This window comes from Mycteria americana, chromosome 3 (genome assembly GCF_035582795.1).
Source record: "Mycteria americana isolate JAX WOST 10 ecotype Jacksonville Zoo and Gardens chromosome 3, USCA_MyAme_1.0, whole genome shotgun sequence".
In the NCBI taxonomy this organism is placed as follows: domain Eukaryota; kingdom Metazoa; phylum Chordata; class Aves; order Ciconiiformes; family Ciconiidae; genus Mycteria; species Mycteria americana.
Genome location: NC_134367.1, coordinates 79,546,094 through 79,568,571, shown reverse-complemented (window position 1 = coordinate 79,568,571; position 22,478 = coordinate 79,546,094). Strand labels below are relative to the sequence as shown.

Here is a 22,478-nt window from a genome sequence, read left to right as displayed (position 1 = left end):
CAGCTTGTGTCATGTTGTGTTTTGCAGTCTACAGGATGCGGGTTTTTAAAGGAAGAAGCGTTCTGCCAGCAGCAAGCCTTCATGTTTAACTGTGTTGGGCTGCCCTGTGGTTTAGTTTGCTTCAATGAATTGGCTTTGGTTGTAGTGGCTCACTCAGAGAACTGGAGCCAGTGTGGGATGGGAAAGCCTGCAGATGCCACTGCTCTGCTTGTTCTTGTTCCTCAAAGATTTCATGTAGTTACCCGATTCAAGAGCTTGGGGGAAAAAAAAAAGTTTTACGCGGTTTACCTTTTGCTGTTCCTAGTTGTCTAGTCAGAAACACTAGAAATAATTATCACAAGTGGAAAAGGAAATGGAAAGGGAGTCATCTGCACTGCGCTCAGAGGAGGTGCCTTTCACTCACACAAGCAACTTCTTTGTTTCCATCCCCTCCCAGCAAGCGAATTTGTGATTACACATCTTTAGGTGGCGTGTGACTCATGATGAATCTTAAATCCCTCCCTAGTAGTGGAGGATGTGGGTTAGGGATTCAAAAGACAAATGTAGCTCCAACAGCACTTAAGAAACTACAGATGGGGGGAGGAATTAAGAGGCCAGGGAGAATATGGTTACGATAATCAAAAGAGAGTGCAGTTCCCGAATGATGTACGACTCTAAAACGTGTTCCAATTTTTGGACCTCACAGGATGAGGGGTGCATTTAATTCAAGGAGGAAGCATGTGCGTGTGACCATATTGCTTTCTGCACTACAAGGACTGCACTTGTGAATTAAGACAAATAAAGGGAAGCTGGAAGCAAATAGCTTTCTCAAGGTGAAATCCTAGCAACAGAAAAACCTTCAGTAGGTGCTGAGTTCTCTTTTAAAGTTCTGTGCAGACAGAAAAAGATATATGTTAATTATTAGGTTGGTACTTTTCAGTTGATGAGTGACATTTCCTGCTTAAGATTGCAATTGGCTTTTAATTATTTGGAAGACTGGCTTTCCATTGTGGCTCACAGCAATTATTCATCTCTTTTTCTCTCAGAAGATATGGAGCAGTTTTACGCAAGCAGGAACTTTTTATGGTGAAATGGCCATTAATTATTGCAGAGTCATTTCCAGCTTCACCATTCCACTTTTCCAAGGAATCATAATTCAACCACAAACATATGCTTTATGCTAATGCTAATACTATGCTACAGAATGTCCTGCCTCAAGAACCTTTATTTATCTATGCAAAATCAAGTTCAAATTATGTTGCTGTGTATATATATCTTGGGTTTGACCACATGCTTTATATTACAGAAGTTAATTCACCACAAAACCCACAGTTAAAAAGAATCTTCCTGCATGCAAAGAGCTGGACAAGCATGTATTAATCTCCATTAAATATTTTGAAAAATCAGCTCATTATGAAGTTGTTTTAAGAGCTAACCTGAAAATACATATTACAGTCATAAAACTGAACTCTCCAGCTCTTATCATGCCTTGAAAGTTTGAATGAAATGTTATATTTATGCTCAGACATGTTAATTATTGGGCGCTGTCTGCGGCAACTAATTCAGCCCTTTGAAACCTGAGAACCAAAGCATCGCTAGAAAGGGAATGCAGTCTAGGGCCTGAAACATGGGGCACGAGTCAAACTGGACCTCTGTTCCCCATGCCGCCATCAGTATGATGTTTGGTTTTGGCCAGTGCAAGCAGAGATGATGCAAAGATCTCTGAAATCAACAGGACTCTTTACATTAACCTCTGTAAGCTTTGGATCAGACCCAGCCATGCTGCCCCTCAGTTTGTTCATCTCCCAGAGCGTGTGTGCGTGCGTGTGTATGACTGCTTGCAAAGGAGCACAGTGAAGCAATTTCTTAAAGATCGCTAAGCACGAGTAAAGCAGCCACGAAGTCCCTGGTAATCAAGGCAGTGTATTAGCATGCATTTATGGTGACTGTTACTTATGTGATCCCCTACAGGCCCCCTCACTCGCCGGCACAGACTCACACACCTAGCAGTGCTTACCTGTTATATACCTTCCTCTCTTCCTTATGTTTTTCCTTGGTTTTGCTCCTCTGCTCAAGCCACATTTAGGCCTTCAACATGATTCCCCACCCATCCGCTGTGCTTTCTTCCTAACATCTTTTGATGGGAATTTCATCTAATCCTCAGCTGTCAGCCCCTTCCCTTTTACTAGATATGCCAAAAGAACAAGTCTCCTGTTTAGGTTGTGAGCAACAGGCAGCCGGGCCTGTTGCTCAGCTCAGTCTGGCAGAGTGTCAAACATATTGCTAGTTCTTGACAAATAATAAATGCTAAAACAGCCACCGCTTCCTAGCGGTTCTTTGTGCTCATGGCCACTGCCATTGCTGTGCTGCTGAAGTCACCCATGCACAGTTTCCTGGAGTTGCCGTTGCACGTTCCAGTCCTGCCCTTAAGACCAGTGAATTTCCAGATGCCTCAGCTGGAATATTGCGCCAGCCTACGGGCGAAATTTTTACCAGAAACATCTGTGTTTATATTCCGGATTCCAGTAACTGAAAAGTGCAGGAACCATCCAGGGCACAGGTTTTAAGCCAACCAGTCAAGCAGGAGCCAGAGCTACGGATACGTCACCCTTTTGTGTCAGTCCTGCAAGGATGGCACGGAGCTGAAAGAGGACACCCTAAACAAAGCGGGGGAGCCTGGCTGCAGGTGCTGAAGGTGTACAGATTGTTGTTGATTGCGATCTGTTCTTTTCCTTGTAGAAGCTATACAGGAAAGAAATCAAGCCACCTTTCAAGCCCGCAGTGGGACGGCCAGAAGACACCTTTCATTTTGATCCAGAGTTCACATCTCGGACCCCCACAGGTTAGTAAGGTGGCACATGCGTAATGCATCTTTTCAGTGAGTAAATTCATTCTTCCTTCCCCTTCCCATTCCAACAGGGTCTAAAAGTCTGATCACCTGTGGGATTACTGGGCTTTGCAATATCCAGTAGGAAGCAAAGACTGTTTTGCATTTCCAAGAAAAGAAGCTCCTAAGCATTTCACCAACTTCACATTAATTTGTCTTCAGGAAGGACAGATTTCACATTTTTAATAGGAAAAATAACTATTGATTTGCTATTTTATTACTCTTATTGTTGTTTACCTTAGCTGGATTTAACTATTTTAAATTACCTCAGCTTCAAAGAACTTTGCATCTCTGCAAGTTAGTATATAATTATATATTCCATAGATGTTTACTTTAATTATGAAATCCTATAGACTATGGACTGTTGGAAGTTAATACATGGTTAACAGTAATGAAGAATCATCAAGTTCTCAGATCAGTGCAGTTATGCCAACAGGAAATTAGGCCCACAATATTTAGAAAATCCTTGCAGTGAGAATGTTGTTCCTATAATTTCTGTTTCTTAACAGGAATATCACACTTTGTGGACTATATATATGAAGGTGATTGTTGCACAAAAACACCATCTTTCCACTCTTTTAGTTGAAAGCAAGAATATCAGTAACCTCAGAGTTGTAATCCCAGTTATAATGCTGCCTGTCGCTAGACATGGATAAGCTACGTTTCTGCCTGTGATATTCCTGTGTAAAGAAGTACCTATTTATATGTTCTAAAATGTAAAAATTTAATTAGCTGCTGTTTGTAAAACACTTTGAAGATAGTAAGCACTGTAAATATCACATAGTATTGTTCTAATAACCAAGTATAAGGTCTCAAGCTTCAACCCTCAAATTGCCCCAGAACTGTTGCAGAGAGAATAAAAGATCTGAGCTTTCATTACGAAAACGCCTGCATTATAGCACATGAATCGGAGCTGAGATTTCCTGTAGTTTTCATTCAGGCTCATCATGACTTTCAGCCTTTTCTTAAAACTAGCCCAAACCTCTATTCAAAGCCTGGCTCAAACCTCCTTTCATGGGGTACAAAATAGTGGTATCCACTCAAAATCTTTTATCAGTCTTGATTCCTAGTTTTTTTGGCAAGGATGTGCCGACTTTCACAAGCTATAAAAATATTACACTCTGGTTATTTGGGTCCTACTGGAACATCCACCTGTCTCCAGTATATGTTAGTCATGTTCTGATATTCCTATCCCACTGCATGGAAGCAAATGATCTTTGGATACCAGACATTTCAAACCTTTGATTTTAGCTTTAATTGAGATTTCAGAGGAACTCATTTCTCTGAAATATTGGAGACTGCAAGTTAGTCTGATCTTGAGAGAAGTGCAGGCTGGCGCTGCCCTGGAAAAGTGTCAGAGAAGCACTGAGAGTCTGGATTGCTTTGGAAGTTCACACTTCATTGGTTGTACTGGCATGAAAACCCTCGTACTTCATGCATGTGCTGATGCTCAGGGTTATATTTTACACTCTACATGTTACTACTGTTGCCTAATTCAATTTGATATCTCGTGCAGGACACCGACTTGGAAGGTTTTTCTTGGGGTGGTGGCTGGGGTGGGGAGATGGCCTGCCTCGATTCTGCTTCATGCTATTATGGAAAGTGGCCTGAGAATCAAACCCTGTAATTTCAAAATAAGTGTAATTGGAAGTGTGAATCCCTTTACAGTTCCAGAGTGATATAAAAGCCCTTGCAGAGTAGCAGCATATTTTGCAGCCCCTGACTGTTGACTGGTTGGGTCAACCAGAAGGGGAGAGCATCACAAGTGTTTAATACTGGCTCATACTGCCACTGGAAGCAAACAAGAATCTTTTTTTATTTTGTGTTTTTTTCTGTCATGACATAGGCCTCATACAAACTTACCCTGTTACTGAGAATGTACCCCGACAGAAAGCACTGTAATAATTCCTGTTTCGTGATGATAATGCAGTCGTGTTTTAATGAAGCTGTCAGCAAGGTATTACCAAGGGGAGGGCACAGGTACATACAGTCATTTTGTACTCTGTCCTTATGAAGTAGTTCTCTTGCATGGAAACAGGTTTATGTCAAAGCTTTGGATCCAGTAACTTGCCAGTCCAGTAATTTGCTGTATCTCAGAAAGTTTCTTTAGCCTGGAGGTTGAAACAGCTTTCTATGGATTCCTAACCTCAGCTCCGAGTGCCCCAAAGATGTGGTTTCTGACACTGACAGTTCATCTCTATGGGTATAGTTTCACATCACTTTTTCTCAGGGATTCACCTGAGTTGGAGTCTCTTTTTCTGGCCACTTGTTTCCTAAGTCCACCACTGTGGACCCACATCTCATTTGTGCTGACTCAGCTCCTCACAGGGAGCAGGAGACTGAAGCACTCCAGGTTATAAATGGTGATTTGAACACGGACCAAACCAAGATCATTCTGGTCATCCAACTTAGATTTCAGTCCACAAATGTTTGTAGTGTTTTAAGTGGTGGGGCAGCATGCTGTAACCAGCAGGGATGCCTTAGGCTGTCTCTACTGCTGAGAAAAAATATGTAAAATTGCACCTGAAGCATCTAAATTTCCTCCTCTGCAAGTAAGATAATAATGTTTGCCAACCCCAGTGAAGCATACTGAAGTAAATTACTTAAGATTTATGAAGCCTTTGAAAATCCTGTGAAGATGCTCTAGGGGGACAAAGCATTATGAATTTCACAGGGAGAAAGATAGCCATTATACAAGACTGGTGTTTGCAGCTGGGTCTAATTCAGACATATGAAATTATTCTGGATTTATCAAGACTAGGAAAATGATTTAGCTTTCATAGCTATCAGTTAATTAACATGATTTAAACATAATTTTGCACTTAACACAGGTGTTTTAACATATAATTCATATGATGGGCATATCGGTTGGCGGTGATGAATATTTAATATTGAACACCAAATAATCAGTAGTTCTTCTATAGTGTTTGATAAAGAGATTGGCAGTGAATTATGAAGGAACAGTTATTTTTAAATAGAGATGACCTAGCACTTATGTTTTAGAGCCGGATCACAGCTTTTCTGAAGTTCAGGAGTGTTCAGATTTGAGTTATTGTCATTCCTTTTTTAAAACAAACATTCTTTCCTCTTAATTAATCCCTCTTGGAAAATCACTGTTGTATATATGCCACTGTAAGAAGTATCCAGTGATGCAAGAGGTCTGGTGTGATTCATCCAAGTATTTGCAAGGAGAGTGCCCGTCAATACACTGAGATAAACAAATAGCCCATATCATTTTACCAAAAGACAAGCTTCTCCATGCACTTTGCAGTGAGCTCTGACTTGCTGTGCTTATTTCTGACTCCTGTCAAAGCTGAGGTGGCTTTGTAACGAGATACAGAATTAGCTGCAGTCTCAGTTTTGTTTGTTTCTGGGCAGATAATTTGTTTTCACCATATTCTGACTTCAGATCCTCTGTTCAGTTGATCAGTAGATTTATACAGGGAATGTGCCCACAAGGAAATACATTCTCACATATTTTCAGGACCTCAAGCAGCACTCAGTCTTCCACACCATTGCCCTTCACACTAATGGGTGGTGCTGATAGTGTAGGTAGGTGAGTCAGATATAAGGTCCAGTGGGGATGCATTTTCTTTACTCTAGTGAAACTGGGTATTTACACACTCGTCCAAGGAGACAGCTTTCTAAAGGAAGTTTAGCTTTGTAACCTTGCCATGGTAAATCACATGTTGCACTGCAAGAAATGTGAGGGGGGAGGGGACAATAAAAAAGAACAAATAAAAGGTGAGCAAATTTGAGTACTATAGGTTCTATAACACCCAGCCAGCTACCCAGGAATGGTTTGCAATGTGACTCTTACTTGCTTATGAAAATACCTGGGACAAAACATAACTGGGGAGAAAGATCTCTTTCAAGCTTGTCAGAATTTTAAGTGAAGTGCAACTCTTCTCAGTTTGTCAGGCTGTTTCTCTCACTGAGCGGTGGCGTAGGTACCAGGAACTGCTCTCTAGTTATTTAATTCCAAAGGTAGAATAATTCCAGGCTCTTTTATCTCTAGCCGTTCCTCCCCTGGATTTGCCCCGTCAGGGGAAGGAGTGGGGAGAAAATCTCCACGAATGTTAGTTAAAACACTCCTAGCCATTTTGTTCACCTGAGGACAAGTCAACCAACATCTTCCCTGGAATAGGTCCCAGCTCCTAAAGCTGCTGCAGAAAGATCCTCATGAGGCTGCAAACCACCACTACTGGAGCATCATGCTTTTACACCTGCTTCAGGTCCTGTCTCCTCTACGTTATCCTGACTCATACAACATACCACATTACCCAGAAAGCACTTTAGCCTTTGTAATTTCTGTAGTCAAGGTGTGCTGCAAAGGACAGATATAGCATCTTGCAGCTTTTTTCCACTCCCTGGAGAACCGCTGCTAAGCCAAAGGGGTGCCCTGCCTTGAGCCATCCGTCTTTCTCCTAGCCTCGCCGTCCTGTGCCTTCTCTCTCTATGCGGACTCCTGGCACAGGCAGTGCTTTGCTTAAGAATGAACATGCACTGTGAAAAAACCCTCTGTATCCAAGAGGAGAGATCCTTGCAAACAATACCCCTGCACTGTTCAGATCCAGAGGAAAGGGATGGAGAAGGCACACCAAAGCCTTGATATGGAGGTGGATTATATTCATGTGTGTCTGCCAGTTTAGCAGGATCTGCTGTTGACTGGCAGGGGTGACTTAGTCTGTTGCGGGTGCTGTGCTATTACTTTCTGATCCTTTGTGCAGCTCATGATGCCATTTTCTTCTTTCTCCTACAGATTCCCCAGGTGTTCCTCCAAGTGCCAATGCTCATCATCTTTTCAGAGGGTTCAGCTTCGTTGCCTCTAACTTGGTGCAGGAGCCTGCACAGCAGGATGTGCACAAAATCACTGTCCATCCAATCGTGCAGGTACTGATGCTGATGTTACAATTCACATTTGATGGGCAGATACATATGTGCATAGTGTATTTAAACTGCCTCAGCATTCTCACTGGTATTTCACAACTTCCCAGTGTAGGTAGGAGGTGTTTACATGCAGCACGTAGAAGGTGGAAAATGAGAATTTTTTCCCAAAGGCTTTCATCTTTAAGTTCACATTCTCCACAACCTTTACAAAGGAAATAGGAATCATACCTTATCGCAACTGAAATGAAAAGTACTTCTGAATACCTGAAACACTATTCCAGTTGTGCATACAGGGCAGGTGACAAAGTGTTGTTTCTTCAGTGAATGCATGTCATTCTCAACAGTTTTGTCTTGGGTTATACGATACAGTCTGTGTTGGCAAGGGGGCTCAATGAACCACTGATGTAGGCTCCCACAGACACGGAGCCCAAGGTCCCGGGTGTAAGAGGCCACTGTGTTCCTGTTGCTATTGCACAAGAACCTGGGTGTACTCACACAGCCCAGAGCGGCTTGACGGGGAAGGACACTTGCCAGACACTTGGTTCTTTGCTGCCATTCCCCTACAACATGCTCTCCAGTTATTGTAACTTAAACCAGAAATAAATTGCTACAAATAGCTCAATACATCAGAGGAACAGTGTATCAGGAGAAAGAACTGGGCTGCTCAAAGATGCAGCAAATTTTCCCACAAGGAAAAAGTTCTTCTCCTACGCACAGCCAGAGGTATACATGCCTCAAGGGGAGAGCCTCTGCCTGTGGTTTTCATAGGTTTTCATAGTTTTCATCCCTATTTTAATAATTTACAGTGGAATATGTCATATTCTTGAAGATTCTCTTATACAACAGTAAGTGAAATGTTATCCAAGCAATTACATCCCAGAAATGTTATATATATTCCTGTGGTTTGCTTTGTAAAAAAGTACTGAATGTTAACACATGCACATCTTATAATTTAGAAGGTTCTGTGTGGACTTTGCTAGTGAGGTTACATTTTTAGACAGAGGATCCTAGAGGATTTTTAGAGCTGCTGGTCATTTCTTGAGTCCTGGGATAGAATTTGCAGCAAGGCCTCAGATTTGGGTTTCACCATCTAACCAATCCACCTGCCCAGATATTTTCCAAAGGGCATATGAACTAATGATGCCATAGTTCATTCTATACCCTTCAATAAATAACATTAGAAATTTTAAAAATATTTTCCTACTATTTTCACTAGTAATATGTTTTCTTAAATTAGGTTGTCTTAAAATAGTAACTTTTCTCTCACACAGAAATCATAATTAAACGAATCCTGGACAAGACCTCCAGTGGTCTGGAGACACATCACATATGTGGGATAGCTGTTTTGAAGACTGTGAGGCTATTAGTAGTTTATAAGTTATCTGGCCTGTCAGTAATTAGAAATAAGTTTATATTGTCAAGATATGTGGGTTTGTCAGAGGATTTGGGCCCACAGTTTCCTGTGAATTTCTAATAGGAGGTGATTGTCTGCATTACATAAATAGTTTAGAAAATCACTGCTTTTTTGCCATTACTTCTACATGGAGAACTCTGTCTTACAGACTGGAAAAAGGTAAAAAGGGAGGGGACACACTTGTTCAAGTAAAGAGCTTCAGATTTTTTTAACTGGACTTAGAAAAAGGACACGAGAGCTCTGTGAAGGAGATGAGATCAAGCGCTTCCTTTATTAAGACGAGGCTAGTCCGTGCTTTTGCATACCCATGTCCTGATTACCTTGTTTCTTTTGTCTTTCCCTATAGCAGTTACATGGGAACAACATTCACTTTACAGATGGATATGAGATCAAGGAGGACATAGGAATTGGTTCCTATTCAGTGTGCAAGAGATGTGTTCATAAAGCTACAGAAACAGAGTTCGCAGTGAAGGTAAGAAAACCTTCTGGTAGATGCCAGAAATGTGGTTGAGACCGCCCTGCCAGCCTGGGCAGCGGTGCTGTCAGTGAATATTTTGTTGGCTTATTTCTTGTTGGCAGGTGTTGCTTGGTTTTTTTTTTTTTCTTTTGGAAGATGACAGGTTTCATGATAAGCCTTGTATTATTTCTCACACCTTAATCTCATCACGTACAATTCCTGGATGGAAAAAACCTTTACAGTCTTGCACGGAAATCCTGCTAAACATTTCAGCCATGCTCCTTGCAAACTAGATAAGATTTTTAACAGATCCTACATTGAATCATCATAAATAAACAAAATAACATATTAAATGATTGCAAAGTTGAAAGAGCATTTTATTCTTCTTTCTCAAGTTATTTAGTTCTGATATTTTTTATTGTAATTAGACAGATTTGTCAGTGAAAGCCATGATCACTTTCAAAAACTCAGATTTCCTTTTGTCTCCTTGACATGCTACACAAAAGAGCAAAACGTAATCTTCAGCAGAGATTTAAAATATTAATTCAGTGGAATTTAGTTGGATATTAAAGACAAGTCAGGGAACTTCAGACTTGGTCAAGCAACGCTACATAAAACAGAGTCACTGCAGCTGCAGAGGCCAGGAAGCTGCTAGGACGTAGGTATGAGGGAACCTTTTCTGATAGGGAAGAACTTCAGCAGAACTGCTTTGGAAGGTCATGCTCATAGGACTAAGTCACAATCTCTATTAAATACTATTGAATAAACAGTATGCAGCTATTACAGAGGGCAGAACAGACCAATGTATGTGCCAAGTGGTTGTGAGGTTACGGCTCAGAGGAAGAGTTCCAAACATTCAATTTTCTTTAAGAAAAAGGTATAGCAATTAAAACACTCATATGATAGAAAAGTATTTCATATTTTTGTTCTTGTACCAAAAAGATACGAGATTGGATTAAATGAGGAATTAGTATAATGAATTTGAAAAGACATGGACAGTTAAATCAGATCCTTTCATTCTGTATGATCTCATGGGAACAGATTGCTTAAATGAGCATAAGACAAAAAGTAGCTCCTTTAAATCAGTACGTAGAGAAATGTATTTACCAGACTTGCAGTAAATGAGGGATTCTAGCCAATTGCCGCTCTATTTTTCTTATTTTAAAATTTTAGAAAAGATATGTAAACTTAGCTTATATATGAGATTGTGTCTTTGCTATTAAATTAGATGAGGAGAGCTTAAAAAAGTGTCCAAACTGCAGTCCATGAGATAAATGAGCTGCAGGTAGTCAATAGAATAATATTAAACCTTTTATTCAGCCTCATTTTCCATTACAGGACTGATGATAAAGCAGTATCCATGAAAGTCCATGAAAGTTTTGGTGTCTCCCCGTGGTGGCCACAAAAATCTGGAAACCACTAATAACTGACAATCTGTAGATGTGACTGTTCAAATAACGGTTGATTTTTCTAGGCTACACCATAATTAGGAGCATGGACATACCAGCAGGTCCGTGGGCTTGCACATGAACGTGCTAGGATTTTCATTTCTAATGAATGTAAAAATTAGATTTTTCCAGTGTCCAGGTCATTTGTCAACAGATGGCATTATGTTATAGTAGGTATGGGTTCTGTGTAATTAAATTACATCTGTGATGAACAAAATGTATGTTAAAGTAATAACTTCAATATTTTATTTATATCAAGTATTGCTGACAGTTTTATCAGTGTAATACAGCCAGCGTGAAACCACTATAGAAAGATCTTGGGTCCTCAAAGATGTCTGAGTGCCTGAATCCGAGAGGGTCCAGCACCTACTCAGCAGCTGGGGGTTTGGAGTACCTCAGAGGATCCAAAGCAAACTCAACACGTGGAGACACTCAAAACTCCAGAAGAGTTCAACACTTTGATTGCTAGGTTTATGCTCTTTCCCATTTTAATGAATCTTTCCTCTTCTTATTCCTTGCTTCCTCCACTTCTTACGACTCTTTTCTTGTCATGCCAGTATGTCTTGATTTTGACTACCAGTTTAGGCAACATGCACAGCATCTCAGTTTCTGACACAGTGTGAGTCAAATGTGTAGCACAGATCTGGGGCTGGAGGCGGTTGGTGGGTTTCTGGTTGTACTGTCTTTCCAGGACGTTGAGTGCTGCCTCTTTGATGATTATTCCTACCAATATATTCATTTTACTTTCCTTTCAGTTTTATTTTTATTTCATATTAAGATCATATCATTTTGTTATCAAAGTAGCTCACTTTCATAAAGATTGCACAATGCCACCCATTTCAAGTAATTAGATAGCACAGGAGTTGCAACTGATATTATCATAATTATATATGAGTCCCTTTTGACATGCATCCTTTAACTCTCTCTATAAAAATCACTGTAATTAGACTCTTTTGATTTCTTTCAGTAAGTATAATTTTCTCAGTGCTCCCTAATACATAACATTCACAGGAAAAAATATCTGCAGTGATAGTTTGTATGATAGGCAGCAGCCCCATTTGCCTGGCACCACCTCATTAAAAGCTCCCTGTTTAAGATGAACTGCCAACGCGTCAGAGAGCATCATCCCGTCTCCCCAGGGGAAGCTGGTGATAGTGAAGGAGTTAAGGAAATGATGTGGTGGCATCACCGCAGGAAGACACACATCATGTCACCGGGTAAATAGTCCCTCCATGGAGACTGCCACTCACCAGGCCTTATTTACTATTGCTGTGTAGTGCCATACTGAGACAGAGAGTACCAAGCCGCAGTAACTTGAGTCAGAGCTACAGCCGGAAAATCCACTCAGAAAAACAAAATCTTTCCTAGCCCAGAAGCAGAATATATTTATTAAAATGCAAAACATTTCATCCCTTTTCATTTTGCTGGCCATCTGCAACTAATTGGGGGCCATTTTATAGAGATAATTAGATGTCTAGCAGTGCAAAGACGTTCTTTGCTGGTGTTGTAAAAGCACTTGAACAGATCTGGAATTTCACTCTTTTTAGAGTTCAGTGAGACCAGGAACGTCACTCACTGAGGTGCTTTTGGAGGTCCCCCTAGACACCTCTCTGCACCTGTAGGCATCTAACTGCCTTTGTAAATCCGATCACTGAACCTGCAGAAGAAGAGAATTTTCTTGCAACCTATTCGCTCTTCTTCCATGTCATCTGTAAAAACGAAATGCTAATAATAAACTCTCAATCTATTTTAGACATGCCCTCAGGCTCCTAAATGCAGTATTTAAGAATTCAGACTTACATCTCCACTTCTGAGAGCATTTCCATACCATGCAATGGAAAACCTCGTAGACAGCCAGATTTCCTGCAAACTGAGTCTACCCTGAAACTAGTAGCCACCTACCCGGGTCAGTGCAGATAGATGTTGGTTTAGCAAGTCTTTGTATCATATTCTACTGCATGTACATACTCGGAGGTACTTTTAAAATTTTACCCTTAGACTTTCTTTCCAAGTTATGAAATACAAGTAAGTATATTGTTCATTTTTCCAAATACTTTATAAGAATCTGGTAGAAAGAAGAGAGATGGGAAAAAAAGAGTTTCTCCTCTGATGGACTTCTAACATGTTTCAGATTCTTCTGCTAGAATATTGATCATCTTGACTACAGCAGGCATAATGATTTTTAATAGCAAAGAGAACTAGCATTATCGATCAGTTACAAGCTTCACGCGGGTATAAATGTAACAGTGAGGTCAGAAGCAAAGGAAAATCAGATCAAACTATTTCAGTCACATCAGTATCTAGAGAAAATAAGTCAATTAAGTAAAAGAATGATGCTAGAGCAGATGGGAGGGATTTCTGTGGATGGAAGAAAGTCTGCAATGGAAGCCTAAACAGATTAAGAGCTCTCCTTTGGAAAAGAAAGGAAATGCTACAGTTCAGAGTTCTTGGTGAATCAGATTTTTCAAAACCTGCCAGAGATTTGATGTAATTAGTGTATTCCAAAAGTTTTTCTTTACTTCAAACCATTGTGCTGGTTTCAAGCTTGGATCCCTACTTGTAGTAAAGCTTTCAAGCTGGATTTTTAACTGTGCTTCTTACTGATGCCAGATTAAGTAAATTTGCAAAGGACCTGATTGCATCCCCCTTTTTCTAAAGATTTCTCTATTTAGATTGACTCCTTACCTCCAGGAGAGATTACTGGTGGATAATAGCCAAGTAGAAACTGCTGCTGCTATGGCCTATTCTATCTCCAATAGGGTAACTGCCCCAAATGTTGCAGAGGTGGGTGGCATAGGTGCCAGTTTCAACAGCTTGATGCCAACTGTTTTCTTCTCCAGGTCAAAAGAATATCTAAGCGGTTATGGATTTTTAGTCCTTCCATGCTGTTAGAGCCAGGGTGAACAACTGGGTAAAAGGACAGGGTACACATTTCTCCCTCCCTTGAAGAAGAAAAACACACAGTAGAGATAGTCCCAAATGACAAGTCCAATTTTGCAGATGCCAATATTACAGTGGAATTTGGATCTCAAAACACACGTGAATTTCATTACTTTTTCCTATCTCTGTAATGTTCTAACCAACTGTTTGGCTCCAAATGTTCCACAGCTGTGAGCAAAGCCAAATTTTGCAGTCTATGTCTGCCTCTGGGATACAGGTTAGTTTATGCTAGAGTCCTAGTAAATCCTACAGTTCATATATAATTCTGGTAATTACGAAGCACTGAACGTACATCTATCTCGGCATGTTTTGGTATGTGCAGACTCGGGAGAAGGTGCATTTTAATTAGCTATAAAAATGCAATACCCGCAGAGAAGTGATGTCAACATGATATCAATAAATACAAGTCAGTAACTCGTGGGAGCTGTTTTTAGCAGGCCTGTGTAATCAGACTTGCTATATACCTCTATTTATTTGCTCATAACAGTGAGTGACATAGTCACCAAAAGCTGTATGAATTCCAGAGTTGTTTCATAATTTCTTTAAACTTCATTTTCCTCTTCCATTGATGTTCACGGTTTTGGCTTGTTTGTTTTTAGATGGTTGGTGTAAGTAGACACAATATCATGCTAACCTGAAGGCAGGAGGTTACACAGTGGTATTTAGCTGGCTCTACAACATTTTCTCCATAACCTATGTTATGGTTATGTCAGGAGTTTAGTGCTGAATGCAGAAAGCGTGAATAATAAAAAAAAGATAGTCTTCTAAGATTGACTGCAGCGTGGTGCACTCTTTTGCAATTCTTTTAAAGAAAATAGGAATTCCAAACACATGTAGCTTTATTTATTGAAACAGGAAAAGGGAAAAAAAGAAGAAAAAAATCAGTCCAAAGATCATTAAATCTCCTTGACAGTTAAGGTGTCTGTAGATCTAGGGAGATTTGCTTAGATTTGTTTCTCCTTAACCATAGAAAGTCACTAAAGTGACTTTCCTCTAAAGTGAAACAGACTGTGAAATTTTCAGGGGATGGTTTGTGTCTATTTTTGTCTGTCTGGGAGGTACCTAGTGTCTGGTGGAACGTGGATAAATATATCAGTATTTTAATAGGCAAGTCAATGGAAAGTTTGCTGGATAACCTCAGATTTCTTGGCCCTACGCCTGCCAGCTTGTCAACACCAGCGGGTACCCGTCCACTGCTCGTCTGACCTTTCCTCCCTCTGCCTGCACCAGAACATGGCACAGGGGTCAGGCCCCAGGGTATGTGTAGAGATCTCCAGGTCAGAGCCACTGGTAAATGCATCCCCTTTAAATTTAGCTTTGAAATTTAGCAGAAGTTACCTGCTGCTGGAGCAGAGCAGTAACAGGACTCTGCAAGGGAGAGGATGGGCTGAATGGGTATGGATCAGACAGATGCTGAGGTCCCGTCTCGGTTCTCATTCGACCCCTAGTCAGGCAAACTCCTCTTGACTTTGCTGGGTGGCTGTCACGGTCAGGTTTGTATGGATGAGAGTATGGCTCTATCGCACCTCACGCTCAGGGGGGGAAATGGCATCAGGAAGAATATAATGTGATGTAAAAAGACCCCATTAAAAAACTTGTTACCCAACTGAAGGGAAATGGGAGTGATAACTGTGCTTCCATAAGCCTCTAACTGTCCTTGCTCTTCCCCAAGATGGCTTATCAAATTATCTATGAAGAACATATCTCTTGCCTCTGCAAGATCATACGGATTATTCTGAAAGATACTTTCCAATATTTTATTGAGAAAATATCTCTGACTGCAGCATCCCCAAAAATTTTCAGTCCTATTTGCTTTCATTCCCTGAATGATATGTACTGAAGCTGTTCAATATATTCAACTAATTCATAGGATGGAAATACGAAGATTTGAATACCAGCATCAGACAGGCATTGCATAAATGTGTTGCTCTAGTGAAGTTAAGTTTTATTAATAAAACTGAAAAACAAATCTATAGATTTCTGTCTTACTAACATGCTTTCATATAAGTAAGTGAGTTTTGCCTGTAGTACCTAGGTAGGACTACTAAACCCTGTGGGACCATGTGCTATTTTGGTATTCATGGTTTAAGATAGAATATAAACAAATTAGAGAAAATCTATAGCAGAAAATACGCAAGAATTTCAAGGCAAGCTCTATCAAGAGAGCTACAAATATGTATGATGTAAGACAGACAAGAGTCCAGTGGGATGCAATCAAAATCTATAAATATTTCTAAGGTGATATAAATGATGGATGACAACCATTTGGCTGCTAAAGACAGCAAGACAAGACAGAAAGTCTTGAAGCTAAAAAAGGGAGTTTCAGAAAAAAAAGTCTGATGGTGAGAGCAGTTGGTAAAACAGACTCTTCAAGGAGATGACCGAGATGTCCTCCCCCTCACACGCAAAGAAGTTGGATCTGTCATACTAGTGGAAATGCAGCCTTACAAAATGCAGGGTCAGAGGTGTAAGACCCCTTCTTACCTTGTTAAACTACAGAGAACACTCACCATGTTCTCCTATGAAATTTGGTTTATAAAGCTGGGATTCAGGAAATCCTGTTGTCCAGACACTTCAGTAAAAGATGTTTTTCACTATCTGAAGGATACTTCAGCTGGTAGTGTGGCACCAGATTCAGTAGGCTGTAGGATGCCATGTAGGAGATACAGGCTTCAGAGCAGATTTAGGCACAAATCTCTGTGCTGCTTTGGATCTGCATAGGGAGGCCTGTTTTCCAGAGCGCTCTGCAAAGAAACCAGCATGAAAAGCCCAAGACTACAACTGGGATCCATGGTGGATACGGTAAGAGTGATTACAAACAGCATGGACGGGTGTCCTCTAGATATGACGGAAAGAGAAAATTATTTACAGTAAAATGGATGAAGTAGCAAAGGAGTGGTAGAGAAAGTTGTCTACGAGGATCTGGTCTCTGAGAGTATTTTTGAAGGCTTTCTTGGTTTTCCCGTGTTGAAGAACTTTATCAAAGGGCCTGACTTCCATGCTGGACCAGGACCGCTGCGTACAATTTCACTCGCCACAGCAGGAGGCAACGTAGCATATTTTATATGCTGTCCTCATTTTTTAAGATTTGGGTTTAGTCAGATACCTGCAAAACTTCAATGAAGTCTCACTTTTCTATTGTTTTGATTTGAGTGAGTTCAGGTTTCTGCCAGATTACTCTCCCCATAGAAATAAGTCAATTTTCCAACGAGGCAGTGCTGAAATAGGCAGGACCCTGCAGCTACAGCTTCAGAAAGGATGGGGCAGTACAGAGTGCTGGGCTCTGCTTGAAGGACTTGGGAGAAGAATGGAGGGCAGAGAGCCAGCAGTGCCTTGAGCACTTCTACAAGCAGCAAACTTCTACTGTTTGTAGCAGTGAGAGCCATTGCTGGCTGGTGACTTTTTGGGTAAATGGGATGAAGGCGTTGCTTAAGTCTTAACAAAATAAACAGAGGAGGCAGACAGACGTAGAGAAATGTGTGCAGACCACCTCTTAAACTCAGCTGCAGAGCAAATCTTAGATGCGCAGAGGTTGCACATCCCCTCTGGTGTAAGGATTCCTGCAGCCTCCTTCCCATTTGGTCACGAAGCTCACAGTGCCTCTCTCCTTGGCCTAGCTGAGCCTCTGAAGAATGTGAGATGATGGTATTTCTCACTGCTAACTAGATCTTTTCCGAGACCTAGGATCAGGCAGCAGCTTTCCTACAGCTTAGTAATATCATGTTTCTGTTCTCTAGCTTGCCTGCCAAATACCTAAGTATTTTGGACAGAATTTGGTCCTTTGTGGCTCTGTTTCTCTTTTGGGGCCGTTTAAACCATGTTTCTTGTCTTTGTCTTCCATATTGATGTAATAATTTTCCCCGCTTATAAGATCTGAATATGATATACTGGTTTCCATCCCTGAAGGTTTTTGTAAAAGAAGGTGGGAGTAGCACTGCAGTCACTTTACGGACTGAAAACTCATCAGTCTGATCCAAGGATGTGTGCTAGGGCTGAGCAGAGCAGACTAAAACACAGTGCAGAGCCTTTCCCACCAAGCAATTCTACCTCCAAAACTGCAGACTTCTCTCTAAAATGAGCTCTTCTCTTTCACAGGTGCTATTGGAACAAATTTGTTAATGTTTCTGCGTTGCTTAGAAAATGTGTGCTACTGTATAAATGCTAATTAATAAGTACCACAGTTCCAGTTGACAGCTTCGGAGTGCTAAGTCAGCAAACAGTGGCAGTGAGTGGGCATGCTCTGCGTGCAGAAAGTTTAATGTCTCACCCACACAGCTTGATCTGATGGCCAGTGCTTATTTCAGAAAAGTATTTCTAATTAGGCCTGTTTCTCTTAATATTCATTTCACTATTTTTCTGAAAGATTTAAGCTTGGCTGGGGGAATGAATTTCTGGAGCTAATAAAAACTAATAGCACAGCAAATAGTCCCTCAGAAACTATTAGGCTTGGAATAGTCCTCCTTGGAGACATCTTAAATGTAAAATTATACCATGTCCTTTTAAATAATGTTAGCCTTTCTGCAGTGATTTTCATCCAGCTTGAGTAATTTGACATCAAAAAAGGAACCAAATTAAAACAGATGCTTGGCATGAATAGGTCTTATTTTTGGAAGAAAATATTGCTGAATTGGAAACCTGTACATTTTCCAGCAGCACAGAACTGCAGAACTGTATCTCTGTGATACTTTCATTGGAATTAATATTGTAGATGAAACTGTCAGGTTAAAATCTCTGCATGTGTTGTTGCACGTCCTTCCTTCACAAGAGGTGCAAATCCCACCTATGGTCGGTTCCACCAGTGGTGCTCTGAATTTTCAAATACATCACAGATATGGTGTAGACATAATGTGCAAAGGGACATAAAATTAATTCTCCCTTTGCTCATCCCTCCCCTCCCAGAAAAGGAAAGGATTTCTACAGGGAGTATTGCATCACGCTGTATTATATGAACCTCTTCTTAAATGTGATTAACCCATGCTTGCACTCCAAATGCATTTTAGAAAAACTTCAACGTATGCAATAGACAATAAAGCAGCTTTAAAAAGTGTATAAAGCTCTCTTACTCCTCCATGCTTTTTCCACAAAGCCATCCTAAGTTCTCTGGTGCTGGTCAAAAGGAGCTTTATGTACGTAGTCCTGCTGCCTAAGCACACTGGCAACCTCAGCTGTGGCTGTTTAAGGCATTGCAATGCCCAGGTGTCTGCCCTGACCTGCTGGACGTTCTGTTGCTGTAGCCAGAGCAGCAGATTAGGACTGTACCAGTGGCTCAGCTGCCCCAGTTCACACTCTTGTATCTCAGTTTCAGCTGCCAGGAATGGTCACCTGGGGCAGCTGAAGACGAGGCAGACACTAGTCGCATTTGGGACTGGGACAAAAAGAGCTATGCTTTATGCCCCCGCAGCGTGACCCACTGCAGCTCCTCAGTCAGAGCCCCACAACCTATTTTTTATCCACGCCCGTGCTGCCGGGTGTACTTTTAATGCTTCCCAATATTTGTGGCTTTGTTGTGGAATAAATCCACCAAAATAAAATGGAGAATTTCTGCTGCAGTCCATGGTAGTGGCACACACCACAGTGTTAAGGGTTAAACCACAGTGCCAGTATTAGGTACATTTAGCTTTCCCAAGAAGGGAGATGGCTACCGTTGCCCATTTCAATTGATGTGATTAGACAGAGCTTTTGCATCCCGTATCACTTAAGGGGAAAATCAAGTCAGAGCCAAGCAAATATTTTAATGCAGTCTTGTTTGTTCATTAAAGATGCACAAGGTCCTTTCTCCCCAGCACAGGGACCCAACAACAGAGAGCAGTTTCCTCGCTGCTAGCTCCAGCTTAGCCAGCCAGAGCCCCATCCTTTCTCCTCAGGCCCGTATCACTGCTCTTCCCATCAGTGCATCTGATGTTTCTTTTCTTTCTTCTTTCTCACTCTGTTGCTTCTCTCTCACCCTTTCTTTTAGGCTGTTCATTTTCCAGACAGCAAAGGCAGTTAAATTGTCACCTCCTACCTCTTGCCTTTTTCCAATCTCACAACTGTAGTGATGGAGAACTCTATGTGAGAAACAGAGCCATCCTCCTCACACAAGGTCACCCAGGTTCATTTCAGCTGTTTGAAAAGGCAGTTTGTATTAGCAGGGCTAATTCTGCCCAAACCAGATTAGGGAGTGCTCACACATACCATTTCTTTGGCAAGGTTGTGAAGACTATAAGTCCCAGCTGGTGGGTGGTATCAAACAGCTGAGGACTCTAACATCTGCTAATGGCACAACTAGATCCAGAAGAAGACATTTATCTACACAGTTGGAGGCATGCAAATACCTTCACAAAACTGCAACAAGCAAGTATAAATATATACTGTCTATATAGTTGCTGAACCAATTTCAGCTAGGCTTTACCCACACAGAACGGTATTGATACTCTCTTTTATGCTCATCAGTCCACTCTGGCAAGGCTGAAGACATTGAAAACCCATTAGCAAGGGAGAATCGGGTGATTTTTTTCCATGCAAAAGACTTGTAGAAGGACTTGTAAAAACTGGCCAGACGTGTTAATTAGGATTTTGAAAATGTTCTTTCCTGATCCTTGCTTCCTAGATAGAGAAAGAGTTTAGTATTATCCTTTGATGGTGCTTGACTCATTTTAAAATATCATGAGGTTCTTACCCTAAATTCCACTGAAGAAAATGCACCTTTTCTTTCAGCTAGTCAGCAAAATACACAAAGGATGTGGTAGTCAAAGAACAAACAAGTCCCCTATTAGAACAAAGGACACTATTGCATGTGCTGAGCCCATTTTACTCTGGAATTGTTTCAGCCACTGTTTAATACAGATGAGTTTCTAAGCAATCCCTGGGTGTCCAATACATAGAGAAAAGTCTACTTGTTGTATGGCTCAGTTTCGTATTTTTGTGAAGGACAATAGAAAACCCCTGTGCTTCATAGCTCTTCTCTGCCAAAGTACAATAGAGCTCTTGTTACATTTTCAGTTAAGTTATTTATACATTATGATGGCTTTCTGAGTTGGTGTTCTTCACCACCCATCTACAGAGAGAAATAGAAAAGTAGCATCATTACACATTACTCAAAACCTCAGGACTAGTAGCAGAGAAAATCTTCCCTAAATTCTGTTACAGAGGGTGTTTATGCATACATTTTAGTTGAGTTCAAATGAGAATTAATTTCCTAGAGAAAAGACATCGTTCCTTGCACAGGAAGAGCTGCAGGAGGTTCATGGGCTCCACAGAGAGGAATAGAGAAGAATCTGTCTTCATGCAAAACACAATGTTTCAGAGGAAACAGAGTGACCAGGGTGCCAAGTGCTCGTCCTTACCACAAGAAATATTTAGAAGTTACATAGTTTACTTAGAAGTTACATAGTTTTGATCAGCTTTTAATCGGGGTTTAAGAGTGTCATTGCCTATGTAAAATTCAGACAGACATATTTAGCTTGCCAGCATCCAACAGTAGAGCTTGAAAGCTACTCGATAGCAAAAAAAATTAACTGGTTAATAATAATATTAATTCTGAACAAGAGCAGACACTGTGTCACACGCTGTGGCTATGTGTGGGCTCATGTAAGAAGTCTGATGAGAGTACGGCAGTTCCTGTACCCATATCTGTAACATTAAATGCTTTTCTTTCTAGCATTGCAGCTTGCAGAACCTAGGCAGGAAACAATCCAGAGCCTTTGGTCCTCACTAGAGCAGGGTAGCCAACAATGGGCTATCCTTGTGGGGTCTCTGGGCAGCCCGAAAGCACAGTTCTGAGAGATGTTGTGTTAAAATTAGTTTGAGGACCATACCTAACTGCTACGTTGGTTGGGTGTGAAGTGCCACATACGCTGTTGTCTGGTCTACACAATCTGTACTGGTTGAATTCAGTGGACAAAGCTAAAACCTCTCCATGCACAGGGGTGGACTGACAATAGAGCTGATCTTTAAAAATTGGACATAATTAAACTCCAGAGGAGGAGCAGGAGGAAGAAACAGTAACACAGAAATGGATAATAATAATAAAATAACCAAGTGCCTGGTATGGGTGTCTGCTCTGGTAGTGCTTCACCATTGATCAAAGCCCACTGGAAAGAACATCCATGTCCCCACCCTGGGAGAGCCCAGGGGGACACCAGAGCTCAGCGCAGTGGGACCACAGCCCCAGGGAACCAGCAGATGCTCTCCAGGTCCCCCCTGGAAAGGACTAGCAAGAAGAGCACCTTGGTTTGTTTCCAGGAGGCAGAGTACAGCCACAGCTAGACTTTTTAATGCCTCCCTCACCTTCTCTGGCAATCACCAAGTCTGACTTAGTGAACACTTTTCAAATTACGGTCGAGGCTGCTTCATATATCTTGGCATTGACCCGCTCCAGGAAGGGGGATGTGTGTGCAGATAGGCATGTAGGATTGTGGATGAGGTGTTCACAGTGATTTTGGACTCTTTGCCCAGCAGCCCAGGTGTTGCTGTCTGGAGAAG

At 41.2% G+C, this 22,478-nt stretch overlaps 1 protein-coding gene across 1 annotated transcript in view; it reads left to right on the top strand.

Annotated features, from left to right (window-relative positions):
- Window positions 1-22,478, top strand: part of RPS6KA2 (ribosomal protein S6 kinase A2) — a 179,542-nt gene that overhangs the window by 137,825 nt on the left and 19,239 nt on the right. Inside the window, exons 12-14 of the mRNA XM_075499116.1 lie at window positions 2,719-2,821; window positions 7,629-7,759; window positions 9,517-9,642. Of these exons, the coding sequence (XP_075355231.1) occupies window positions 2,719-2,821; window positions 7,629-7,759; window positions 9,517-9,642 (360 nt within the window). The remainder of the gene's footprint in view (window positions 1-2,718; window positions 2,822-7,628; window positions 7,760-9,516; window positions 9,643-22,478) is intronic.